Raw genomic sequence first — 12,786 nt, forward strand, 5'->3', positions numbered from 1 at the left:
CCTGGAACAAGGTATCCGTGCAGGACCGAAGCAGAAGGCAGAAGTCTAAACACTGCTCTAGCAGGCTTAGGGTGAAAGCGAATAGTGGGAATCAATGTGCCATAGGCAATGCATGGCATCCTAATCTAGGCAACTGGGTCCCAATGTTTCCTGGAATCCAGCCTCTGTCAGAAATCCTTTAGTTCCACCATAGAATAAATACAAATCAAATAACTCAATGAAATAATGGTTGATTAGTTGACCCTGCAGGTGCACTCTGCACACTGTCAGAAGTGCTCTCCACATAGCTGTGTGAAGCAGCAGGCCACCCTTTTTCACTGGTGGGGTCACTTTGCTTGCTTACCCGTTTCCTTCCTTCTCACCACATGAATCTCAACAAATGTTACTCGCTTAGGGTCAAGACCAGCCTCCCCCAGCTTGGATCCTCTAGATATTTTGACCTGCAACTCCTGTCACCTCCAGCCAGCACAGCTGTGCTCCCATCAGCCCCCAGCATCCTGCAGCTCTGCTGGCTGGAGGTGATGGGAGCTTTAATCCAGGTTTGGAAAGGTTGGCTAATGCAGGAGCTGCATGTCCCTGGCCTCTCTGGGAGGTCAAAGTGGTCCATTCTGTGTACAGTACACAAATAGCTTCTACCATCAGAACCAGAGGGAACAATGCCATGACCGACGACCCCCCAGTGGGCTAGGGGTGCACAGGTGGACAGAGCTGATGAAGGGAAGCCTCTTAGCCTGGGCAACCAAGCAATTTAGCTAGAGGATGGGGCTTCTGGGTACAGTAATTAACACAAGGCCATTGGGGTCAAGGCTAAATGTGAGGCCATTGTTTCAGCCTTGGAGATTAAAACAAACTTCGAGAGCTCAGCAGGCAAAGCTGAGGAGGCCTGTAATTGGACTCCACCTGCCTCTCTCTCATTGCCTCTGCCTAAATCACTCAAAATCCTGTTTCCTGGCTCAGACACTTTCTGCTCCTCTTCCTGATTCCCCCTACCACCACCTTGGTGGCTCCAAATTGGTGGTTACTCAAGAGGGTGTGGGGGCATAACGCAGGGATGAGGAATCTGTGGCCCTCCAAATGTTTCACGATTCCAGCTCCCATCAGCACCAGTACAACATAGTCAGTGGATAAAGGCAATGCAAGCAGGAGACAAAACCAGTTCTAAAGCACAGTTGCAGCAAAATCAGCAATGGGCAAATATTTTCAATAGGCATCTGCAAATGGTCCAGGTAATTCCTTGATCTAAACCTCTAATGTTTTGATACTTGTCCTATTCCTGTCACTGTATTTCGTTGCAATGGACTGTGATTAAAAGCAATAAAGACGACTTGCTTGCTTGCTTGTTTATACATTTATGCATACTGTGCCATCTTCCATGGTGCCTTGTAGGGTTGCACAGGCGGCGAGGCAGCTTCCCTGCTCCCACAGAACTCACCACCTAAAACTGCAAGGAAACCCGCAGAGGTGGCGGCGGAGGTAGGCAGCTGCCCTTACTAGACATCAATGAATTCTTATTGCTATTGTCGTCGTCGTATCCAATTGAGTCATAAACCTTCCTTGTTTTGCTGCATCACAGGCAAGGTCTGCCTCCACCATTTCCCAGCCCTAAAAGTCCCATAGAGTCCCATAGGGCTTACTCCCAAGTCAGAAGAAGGAGCAGTTCATCTTCCAAGGGCTGCAAGCGAGGATGAGGCTGACAACGGGCAAGGGGTGGGGCTTCTGGGCCTCCGTTGCTAGGGCTGGGGCCCGTTGCCAGGGGCGGGCCCGGCGGAGCCGGAACTCTCGCGAGGCCGAGGCGGCGGTTGCTCGGAGACGCGGCGACTCCGAGCCTGGGCAGCAGCCGGAGAGGGGACTCAGTCGCCACCATGGTGAGGCCGGAAGTGGGGTGCGCTTGCGATGAGGGGGCCCCGGGGGGCTCCCCCAAAACCGGGGCGGTGCTGGGGCTCCTGCCCGCCAAGAGGCCCCGACCCTCCACCCCGGAAGCGCGGGGGCTGGACGTGCTCAGCGACAGACCGAACTCTGCACATGCTCAGGGGCATTCCTTCGTCACTCTTCCTTACGCGTGCCAAGAGTAAGCCCTGATATAAGCCTTGAGCCCCGGTAAGCACTGCTCTCACCACCACCACCAGCCCCTATTTTACAAGTGTGCCTCTTCAACGCCATGGAGCAATTGCACAGGCAAGTAGGTGCAGGCAGCCAGAACTCATTTGTCCTTTGGAGAGAGGGAGGGATGCCCTTTCATAGAGAAAACGGCACTTCATCATTGCTCAAAGGGGTTATGAACATGAATTCACAGCCTCCTTCCTTTCTTTGGCTTAATCCATCACACTGAAGATGCTCTCCTCTCCTCTCTTGTCCTCTCCCCCACTACCGCGTTTGTTCAGGCTCCCAAAAAGAAAGGAGAAAAGAAAGGTGGCAAGAAGAAAGGTGCAAAAAGCCCTGTGGTGGATGTCGTCTCCCCGGAGGGCATGACCAAAGAGCAGGTGAGAAGGGGGTCACTTTGCAGTGGTAACAGAGAGGGTGCATTCTTAAAAATGTGTGGATGGGAAATAGAAACTACAATGCAAAGTGGTTTCTTGCCAACAAGAGGGAAACCAATCTACCTAGAGTTACTTAGGGGACTCCATTTTCTAGCAGCCCCAGGATGATGGGAGTTGTAATCCAGCAACACCCTGCAGGCTACTCATGTTTCCCACCCCTGGCCTGTATCACATTAGAAAATGGTCAAGGTGTTTCTCATTTTGGGGTGGAGTGGAGTATGGGGTGCTTGGCCTACCCTCATTATCTCCGACCTTCCTGGCTAGGAATAAGACCAAGTGTGAGTCATGCAGTCCCTCAGCTGGCTTGTTGCAGGTCCACTCTTTCCATCCCTCTGACATTTCACTACAGCACTGAGGACCAGCATTGGGAGAAGCCACTATTTTGCCAGGGGTCTATGTTGTTCCTTACTACACCCTTCTGCATTCCATAGGGTAGCAAAACTAGGCACCTCTTCAGTATAGCTAAGCTCACAGTTCCATTTTACAGTTTGGGTACAGGTATTGTGAGAATATTGCACAGGAACAGCTTTTGCCATCCTGATGCCTTCCAGGTGTTTTGGGCTGCATCTCCCATTAACCCCAGCCAGCAAACCCATCAGTGTAGCTGATGGTAGATGACAACCAGCACATCTGGAAGGTACCAGGTTGGCAAAGACTGCCCTAAACATTCTAAGCTGATTTATCCACTTCCAGAGAGCAACAGACTCATGGAGCCAAGCCTCTCTCTAACCAGATAATTCATTCACCTATTTATCGTGCATTCTGAAATGAAACATTTGCACCCTTTCTGGAATTAGCCATGCTTCCCATGCCAGTTCACAGGAAAGCCTTGGCTTGAAAAGAAAAAGCTTTGGAATTCACTGAGTCAGAAAAGGCACAATGCCAGTAGTGGCGATGGTGGGCTCCCAGTCCTTCCTCTCGGCTCCAGCCTGGCTGTTGGCTGACCCTCTTCTTGGCTTTGCAGCTGGAGGAACACATGGGCCGCATTCGGGAGGAGCTGGACCGTGAGCGGGAAGAACGCAACTACTTCCAGCTGGAGCGAGACAAGATCCACACCTTCTGGGAGATCACTCGGAGGCAGCTGGATGAGAAGAAGGCTGAACTGCGCAACAAGGACCGCGAGATGGAGGAAGCCGAAGAGCGTCACCAGGTGGAGATCAAGGTAAGAGCCTGTGGACTTCACAGATCACAGAACTGTAGAGCTGGAAGGAATCCCAAGGCTTATATAGTCCATCCCCCTGCAGTGCAGGAATCACAGCTAAAGCATCCCTGACAGGTGAGTAATAAAACCATGAGCTGCTTTGTATGGAGTATGTATTTAAGTAAAATAAAACATTTCCCATTGGTACGAACCCAACAACCTTTTACTAGGGACCTTTTGCCTGTGAAACATGCTCTCTGCAACCATTGACCCATGCTGCCTCCACTTGGGGTTGAGCAGCTAGATATTGGCTTCGCCATCCCCGCAATGTTGTGGATGGAAAGTGGGGAAATGGCTACGGCATTGGAAGGGTCTATTCTTTTGGCATAAAGACATAGAGGCTCACATGCTCCTGAATCTTCTTCAGTTCCTGGTACTTGATTAACTTGGAGCCACGGTGCTGCAGACAGAGTTGGTCACCAGCTTGGTTGGTCTGGCACCCCTGGCTGGGGCACCACAACCGACTTCCATCCCCTTCCCCACAAGTGCCTCTCATTTACTCAGGCCTCTGCAAAAGAGAGTACCTTGGCCAATGAGGGCCAATGCCTGCCTCGTCTTCCTTTTGTCTCAGGTTTACAAGCAGAAGGTGAAGCACCTGCTGTACGAGCACCAGAACAACATCACAGAGCTGAAGGCAGAGAGTACAGTGTCTATGAAGCTGGCCCAGAAGGATCACCGGTCCCAGGAGATGGAGCTGCGTAAGGACATGCGAACCTTGAAGGTGGAGCTGAAGGAGCAGGAGCTGTCCAACGAGATGGTGGTGAAGAACCTTCGGCTGGTATGTCTGAAGTGATACCGGACTTGGCTCTTGGGCTGGGCTCAGGCCAACTTTCGTTGAGTGCATGGTGTGCAGGTGGGAAGGAGAGGGGTGGTGGTTCTTAAACCTCAGTTGTTCCTCCAGAGCAAACCAGCCTTGGCTTTGCTTCTGAGCTAGGAGGAGTAGGCCTTTGTATATGCAACATCTGTCACTAACCAGTATCATCATCTTGGCAGAAACAACAAGAAGACATAACACGATTGCGCAATGACTTTGAGAGGCAGGTGAAAGGTCAGTTCTGGGGCTCGCCACCAAAAACTGTGGGGTTTGGGTTTGGAAGGGAAAGCTATCTTTGTGCCCAGGCAAGGATCAGTGGGCCACAGTGTCACTTCATCCCTTGGGCACCCTTTCTCGCACACATGCAGTGACAAGGGAGCTGCTTCCTTATGGCACAGTCTCACTCTTCTGGAAAGTGTATGTGTATGACTTTGTAGCCATGGTGTGTAAGGCCCATCTCATGAGTCCGCCCTATGTTGTGTGTAATTGAGGCTAAGTAGCAGCTTGATAGAGAGCACTGATTTGCGTAGGGCCTGTCTTGCAGACCAGCTCCTGTCTGTTTTGCAGTCATTCCGAGGGAGGGGCCTGAGGCTTCCTTGAAATGCCACATGCATTATAAGGAGGAAGATGACAGCAGTTCTAAGCTCCTCATCAAATTAAATGTGTCAAAATAGCTAGGCACAGGAGTGCCATTTGCTAGGCCTTCTATGAATTCCATCTCTGCTGGGAGCTTTGTAGAATGCCAGGCTCCATGGGCCCATCCTTTGCTCAGAGTTGTTTATATATAGTCTGAGCACTTCCAGTACCTTTGGGTGACAACATTTTCCAGTCAGCTGAGAGTCTTGCTTCGCCCTCTTGTTGGAGCTGGAGAACACTTTGCCCCATCTCCTCTTCCACACAGCATAGAGAAACAGCCCACAGATAGAGGCATGCATAGCCTTGTCACTTTTTTGCCTAGTAGAGCACTCAGTCTGCCCTGGGTGCTGCTTCCCCAGAGATCGAGGCCAAGTATGAGAAGAAGATGCGGGTTCTACGCGATGAGCTAGACTTGCGCAGGAAGACTGAAATCCATGAGATTGAGGAGAGAAAGAATGGACAGATCAACACACTGATGAAGAATCATGAGAAGGCTTTCAGCGACATCAAGAACTACTACAACGATGTCACTCTTAATAACCTGGCACTTATCAACACCCTCAAGGTAAAAGACATGCACCACACGACACCATCCCCAAATCAGCCTGTTGCCAGGTAGTGGAAGGTCAAAGTGGATGGTGTTCATTGGGCTTTCTGTGTTTTGTTTTTTCTTCTGCTTTGGCTGATTTCTGTACTGCCATTGCTTTGGAGCCACTACATGTTGCATTTGTTTGCTCTGCCATTGTGGATACCTTGAGTCCTGGAGCTCCTCTTTTGTGCATCTCACTATGGACCAACCCTTGTTGTAGTTGAAGGTCATGTGTTTCCCATTTGGGGAAATGAACCATTCTGGTTTGGGGAGAAAGTCTGTTTCTATATTTTATATGTCAACCGCGACCTTGTTTGTTTGGAAATTTGTTCCATTCACTTCAGTGGGCCAGTCAAATGAGTCAGGATGCAGCCTTGGTTATCCTCAGGTGATTGAGCTGTTGTTTCTCTTTGCCTTGGTGGTGGTGGGTCCCATGGGAGGTTTGAGGAAGCATGTTCCAGACAGGTGGTCAGGACTGGTGGGATGAGGCTTGCTGCTTGTTTTTGAGGATCTGAGGCACACCCAGCCTCCTTTCTTTGTGTGTGTCTTGGAGTACAGGAGCAGATGGAGGAGATGAAGAAGAAGGAGGACCATCTGGAGAAGGAGATGGCTGAAGTGCTGCTGCAGAACAAAAAGCTGGTGGAGCCACTGCAACGAGCCCGTGAAGAGGTGGCGGAGCTGCAGAAGAAACTGGCGCACTATGAAAAGGACAAGGCCATGTTGCATGTGAGTCCCAGGGCTCTGCATTCACCTTTGCTTCCTGTGTGTCCTGGCCAATGAGCTCTGGGTTACTCAGTAGGACTGACTCTCTGCTAGTTTGGTGTGAACAGCACTGGGCTATTTCTGCACCAGCCCACTTTCATGACACAGATTTTTATTTCCACTTTTGGTAGCAGTTTGCATTGTCTCTATTCTCATGTGCCCTTTATTTCCAGAGTTTGGAAATTTGTACTGTGTGAAATAGGCCCCACCTTTCTGTGATGTCCTTCAGTGCTAACAGTGGTCATTTAGAGTCTAGACAAATGTTACTGCGCCTTCCATTCTAGTTTTTGTCCAGAACTTTGCTTTTTATTTTTATCAGTGTTTCAAGATGAGAGTTTCGTGATTTTACATGCAGCCACGTACTCACGACCAGAGATGTCTTTTTAGGTTTGTTCCCTTCTGATGCTGCACACTCCACCAAAGTTGTTGGTGTGTCTGAATGCACAACAGCTTTGCCATAATCAAAAATAGACTCAACTACATTCAAAATACAACTGCAGAGCAATTGAGTTACTATGAGAAGAGGAAGGCAGGGGGCCATAAGGATCATGAAACATGCTGGAAGTTGGGGGCAAGAGACCCCTGAGCTGATGTTTCCAGGATGAGGGACTTGAATGATGCCCAGTCCCTGTGGAGCAGATAGAGGAACATAGTACTTTCCCATTCTTACAGTTTCTCCTTTGCACTGTCTGGTTTGGAGGTCAAAACCCATCAGTCCCTTCTGTGCACTAGGAACTGTGTGCGGCTGCTTTAACCTCCTTCTCTTCCCTCTCCAGCACACACATGCCCGTTTGAAAGTCACCGAGAAGGAATTAAAAGATCTCCAGTGGGAACATGAAGTGCTGCAGCAAAGGTTCATCAGGGTAGGGATCAAGAATCACTGTTGTGCTGTCGCTGAACTTAGAGTTGGGAAAGGGTTGGATTTGATGGGTGGGCTGTGGGACAGGATGAAAAATACGGGCCCATTTTCTGCAGATATCCAGTAGAGAGGTCTATAGAGCCACCCACCCACCCACCCACCCACCACCCATTGGGCCTTGAGAATTCTGTGGTCCTGGTTGTTTCTTGATGAGACCTTTAGAGCAGATGGACAAGTCTGAGCCAAAACTGCCTGCAATAGTCATTCCCTGTCATCTCCAAATTAGCTGTGTAAATTTTTGCGGTTCTTTTGGATTGCTTGAGCAGCTGGACTTTGTGTTTGTCTGAACAGCAGCATGTCTACTGCTGGGCTGGGCTGGTCATCAGTATGATTTAAAGAAGTGGGGACTGTGATACTGGAGAGGGGCAGCTCCCATCGGGGGTGGGGGGTGGAAGGGAGGGGCTCTCTTCAGTATAACTCATTAAGACATGGGGGCAGGTTTGCGTGCCATTCAGCATTGATCTGAGACCTCATTAGTTGCCTTTGAAAACTGGCTGCAGTGGTCCTGTCTTAATGAGGGGGTCTCTGACTAACAAGAATTGGGTCAGGCTGCCTCCCATCCCTCGTCCCCCACAGATCCTTGCAAAGTGCATTGGGAGAGAAAGGAGGCCTTTCTGTCCCCAAAGGCATCATTCTCTTGCTCTCCTGAGGCTGCTTAAAGCCCATGGCCTAGTCTACCATGCCTTGCTGGGTGGTCTGTTTCTGTTCCTGAAATGGGGGAAAGAGGTTGCTGCAGATTCCTCAGTTCTCTGGCTCCTGAGGAGGAGGCAAGCAAGCGTACTGGGGGCTTCCTTGGAGCTGCCCTCTATGACTGCTGCAAGGCCGAGGTTGAAAACAGGGGCTTGACTCTTCCTGATAAAGGTCAGCATATGGGAGCACAGCAAGGCAGTGGGTGGGCATTTGCATGGCACGCGCGCACGTACACACACACATGCACGCACACACATGCACATATAGCACAATGCAAGATGATGGTTTTAACTGATAAAAACCTAATCACCACCAGCCCTGTTTTCCAGCTCCCACTGCCTTCCCTGATAGCCTGAAGGGCTGCCTCAGAGCTCTGCATTGCTCCTCCCTCTGTGACTCACTAAAGTCCCAACTTTTGGAATCATTGCAACATATTTTCATCTGTGTTGGTTTGTGACAGAGGGGGTGGGCAGCTGTTGTCATTGGGTAGCTGGTTTTTTATTTTTGGAAGAAGACTTTTATGCACGAATGTTAGGACTATAGACAGTTGCCTAAATACACAGTCAGACCCTTCGTCCATGCAGCTCCGTCTTGTCTATGCACTGACTGGCAGTGGCTCTCAAGGCTTCACCTTTCCCAGCCCTCCCTGGGATGACTCTGGGGTTGATGGTTCTCTGACAGGTGCAGGACGAGCGAGATGACCTGTACCAGAAATTTACCAAAGCCATTAATGAGGTGCAGCAGAAAACTGGCTTTAAGAACTTGTTGCTGGAGCGGAAGCTTCTCGGCCTCTCCAACATCCTGGAGAAGAAGGAGGTGCAGCTCAACGAGGTCCTGGCTGCCACCAACCTTGATCCCGGTGCTCTCAGTGTGGTCACCCGCAAGCTGGAGGTACTGTGCTTCTAATCACCATGAGGATTATAGAGAAGGTTTATAGATATTTTTCTAATACCCTTCAGTTAAACAAACAGCTCCCAAGCCAGATGAGAGCAATCGGTCAGATTCCTTCTTGCTACTGTTTCAGATGGGGTTTGTCCTTGGGTTTCATATTACCAAGATGGATTAGGCAAGATCTAGGTAAAACCTTGCAATGCACAGGGAAAAGGTGCACTGGCTAAAAGGGAGCTGCCAGGGGCTCACGGTGTGGGCAAGTGCAGGGAGTCATGCTTTAATAAGAGACTCTCATTCAGGGGCAATTAATAAATGTAGCCTGCACAGTATTTCAGAGGAGCTGCCCTTAGTTGTGCACAAGAGGCCCACAAGCATGAAAAGCCTTTGCCTCAGCCCTCCAAGCAATCAGAGCATGTACAGTAGTACCTTGGGTTACAAATGCTTTGGGTTACAAACGCTTTGGGTTACAAACTCCGTTAACCTGGAAGTAGTACCTCGGGTTGAGAATTTTGCCCCAGGATGAGAACAGAAATCGCACGCCGGCAACACAGCGGCAGCGAGAGGCCCCATTAGTGAAAGCGTGCCTCAGGTTAAGAATGTTTTGAGTTAAGAACGGACCTCTGGAATGAATTAAGTTCGTAACCCAAGGTACCACTGTACCAACATTTCCATTTGCCAAGCAGGCTCTGAATGCACACGCACACAACTGGCCTCCAGTTGCCTCGAAGCTCCTGGGAGGTGTTTGTTTCCAGCAGCAGCTATAGAAGTGAGTCACATGGGCAGTACTGTGGGCAGAAGGGACCCTCGCAGCAGTGACTGAACCAGTGGTGGGGTGAATTGCTCCACTGGGGATTGCTTTTCCTTCCTATCTGACCTGAGCCTCTTTCGTGCTTTCTTGGGACATAGAATGCCCAAGCAGTCAGCAAGTGTCTGTTGTGCTTCTGGCTGTGAGAATACACTTGGCACGAGGGTGCTGTGCCTGGGGAAATCTGCAGGAGCCAGATTGAAAGGGGAAGCTCCAGTGGTCAGAGACTTCAGTTTCTTTTCCTTCTGGCTGGTGGAGTTGGAAGAGATTCTACATGCAAATCTGCTGAACCTATGTGCCATTTATTCTGGTCCCAGAATCCGTTCAATACCCAGAACACATGTGCCCCTTTGCAGCATGTGAACTGTGTGAACTGAAGCGGCAATGTGCCCTCGTTGCCAGGGCGGTGTTTCCTGCTCTGCTGCTCAGTCTCCAGTGGAGATGGAAAGGGAGAGAGAGAATGAGCTCCTGGCTGCCTTCTCGGTTCCTTGCCTCCCTCCTCCTCTCCCTGCGGCCACTTGGGAGTGTCAGAATCTTCTAGGCACACAAGCGTGGCTTGGGGACTGCTTGCCACACAGCTTTCTCTCAACTCGTTCCACTCCACGGGGTTTCCCTGGTTGTTGATTTCCTAGCTGCCCGCTTTCTTTGCTAAGGTTGGGTTCTCTCTGACAGCACCCTGGTACACAGCAAGGCTATCTGCACTTTCAAAGCATTCCCCTGGCACATCAAGTTGTTTCTGGGGAGCAGGGGCTGCCCATCACGCTGCCAGGGCCCCTCCTCTCTGTGTTTCCAGCCCCAAGAGCCAAGGGAGGTTCTCCATCATAGGGACCTCTGTGGCCTCCTCACTCTTCAGGCTTCCTGTCCTGTCCAGTCTCTGAAATGCCTGATGGTATGGAAACAGAGTTATCTCCCGTGACTTGGCCTGCCTGGGAAGGGGGCTTAGTTAGCGGCTTCCACATTCCAAGCAAGGCTGGCGCCAGTAACTGGAGATTCTTCCCAGAGGCAGCTGCTCCTTCCAGCAGGCCTCCCACATTCCTACCTTCAGCTGCTGCTTGCGCAGGAGGCACATCCACAGGGGATTCCCTGGGTATTGTAGCACCAGATCCTGTGCCAAATAGGGCAAAAAATGGCTTGGTGGCAGAAATGCCAGCCCACAGCTCTCATCTCCCATTACTGGCGGGCAGCGCAGATGAGCCTTAATTTGAGTCACAAAGAGGAAATTGTGCAGGGAGGCAAGAGGCGCATTAGCTCCTGTTTGTAGATGGAGTGCTCCACTGTGATTGGTATGCCAAGTGTGGGATGCAGTACTGTATACAAAATTCAGCACCCATGAGAATCTCGGGTTTTACCTGATTTTGTAAAAGCAGGTTTCTAAACCTCATGGCCGTAGAGAGGCTTGGAAATACGTTGGCACTGCCTAATGAAATCATGGAAGCCAACCACAGACATATTAGGACTTTCAGCATGCAGAATTTGCAGAAAGGAAAGAGCCAAGCACAAGACTGTGCTGCAGAAGGGCACTTAACTTTGCATAGGCCTGCCGTGGCCCATTAAGAAATGGCCAGAAGCTCTGGCTGGGCCTTGACTAGTCCCCTTGTGGGCCAGTTCACTTGCCTGATGTGTTAACACCCAAACAACCTTCCTTCACAGGATGTGCTGGATTCGAAAAACAATGCCATCAAGGACCTGCAGTATGAGCTAGCCAGAGTGTGCAAGGTAAGAGCTCCAGCTGGGGAGAACCCTGTAAATGTACTTGAATGTTGGAGCAAAATGTAGAGAGCAGGTCTCTTTAGACACAACCCAGGAAGGAAATATATTTTCCCTAGCAGTTGGCTTTTACTTATGCCTTGTTTGAAAGCCATTTATGTTAGCAGGAATTCACTATCCTGTGGCAGTGAGTTCCATAGGTTAATGCCAAGAAGTGTGAATAAGTACTTCCTCTGTCTTTTGTAATGCCCACTGCCTACCTATCTCAGTGAACAGCTGATGGGTTTGACAAATGTTGTACTAGCCATCGCTCCATCTGACCTACCAAGTTGCATCGTATTCACCCTCAGCCCCATTTTTCTGAGTTAACAAGTATGTTCTAAACATTTGTTCCTTGAGACGGTCTAGCCTGCAACCATTTTAGTTGGCCTTTTCCTGCTCTCTTGCATCCTTTTGGAGAAATATGGATGCAGCCACCACTGCCATGGGTGCCTTGGGCTGGCTATTACCAAAGCATAGACAAGAGAAGTTGCTGTGTTATGGTATGTTATGGTATGTGATGTTTGATCCCTCTCCTCAACCTGCAATTGCCTCCCATTGCAGGCCCACAATGACTTGTTGCGGACGTACGAGGCCAAGCTCACAGCCTTTGGGATCCCTTTGGACAATTTGGGCTTCAAGCCCCTGGAGACCTCCGTGATCGGCCACACGCTGGGCCAGGGCCCTGCTGGGTTTGTCTCAACCCCCACGTAGCACAGCCTGACTTCATACTTTGGAATGCCTTCAGCCTAAGCCTTGTGTGCAAGCAAGCCACTGTCCCGCTCCTGCTGTGGCCGTAGAGGGGAGGGAGGGAGAGAGCAGCCCCCTGGAATGAGATTGCGTCTGCTCCAGCCCTCATTTGTATTAAAGAGGCCCTGTGGTGGGCTATTCAGTCTTCAGTCTCTGCAAAGCCTCCCTTTTTCTTTCCCACCCACGTCAAGGCAGAGCTTGGGGACTTGAAAAGCATCCTCCTCTTGATTAATGAGCCCCTGGAATACTTAATCCCACCTTATCTAGAGCCTCCAAAGTCCTCCACACCAATGTTGTGTCCACTCAAGCACCTCTGAAGAGCCTGGCTCCTGGATCCAGGCTAAAGGACTACCTGGTCCAGCATCCTGTTCCCCACAGTGGCCAAGCAGATGCCTCTGGGAAGCCCACAATCAGGACGTGAGTGCAGCAGCCCTCTCCCCACTCAT

At 50.4% G+C, this 12,786-nt stretch overlaps 1 protein-coding gene and 1 long non-coding RNA gene across 5 annotated transcripts; one reads left to right on the forward strand and one right to left on the reverse strand.

Moving 5' to 3' along the window:
• Positions 1–1,329: 1,329 nt before the first annotated feature.
• Positions 1,330–1,850, reverse strand: LOC309374966. Its single transcript, XR_014170772.1, has 2 exons — positions 1,723–1,850; positions 1,330–1,672 (listed from the first exon to the last, which is right to left on the reverse strand). It is a non-coding gene; the product is annotated as an uncharacterized lncRNA (long non-coding RNA).
• On the forward strand, positions 1,772–12,489 carry DRC4 (dynein regulatory complex subunit 4). Of its 4 annotated transcripts, none has more exons than XM_081920221.1 (11): positions 1,772–1,865; positions 2,382–2,480; positions 3,502–3,699; positions 4,310–4,516; positions 4,732–4,786; positions 5,548–5,753; positions 6,336–6,503; positions 7,316–7,402; positions 8,830–9,039; positions 11,495–11,560; positions 12,155–12,489. In XM_081920221.1, the coding sequence occupies exons 1-11, from the start codon at positions 1,863–1,865 to the stop codon at positions 12,302–12,304; spliced, it is 1,449 nt and encodes a 482-aa protein (XP_081776347.1). In that variant the 5' UTR covers positions 1,772–1,862; the 3' UTR covers positions 12,305–12,489. The 4 variants fall into 4 exon arrangements, with proteins under 4 accessions (XP_081776347.1, XP_081776348.1, XP_081776349.1 ...); XM_081920222.1 differs by lacking the exon at positions 1,772–1,865 and adding an exon at positions 1,880–2,175; XM_081920223.1 differs by lacking the exon at positions 1,772–1,865 and adding an exon at positions 1,880–2,097.
• Positions 12,490–12,786: the final 297 nt, after the last annotated feature.

Source organism: Podarcis melisellensis (genome assembly GCF_964234715.1).
Source record: "Podarcis melisellensis genome assembly, chromosome: 8".
Taxonomy (NCBI): domain Eukaryota; kingdom Metazoa; phylum Chordata; class Lepidosauria; order Squamata; family Lacertidae; genus Podarcis; species Podarcis melisellensis.

What these genes read in the sequence shown, in the direction of transcription:
- DRC4 (XM_081920221.1), top strand. An exon ending in AGGGCATGACCAAAGAGCAG is followed by an intron (nt 2,481 to 3,501) that starts GTGAGAAGGGGG and finishes TTGGCTTTGCAG; the next exon opens with CTGGAGGAACACATGGGCCG. An exon ending in CTTTGAGAGGCAGGTGAAAG is followed by an intron (nt 4,787 to 5,547) that starts GTCAGTTCTGGG and finishes CTGCTTCCCCAG; the next exon opens with AGATCGAGGCCAAGTATGAG.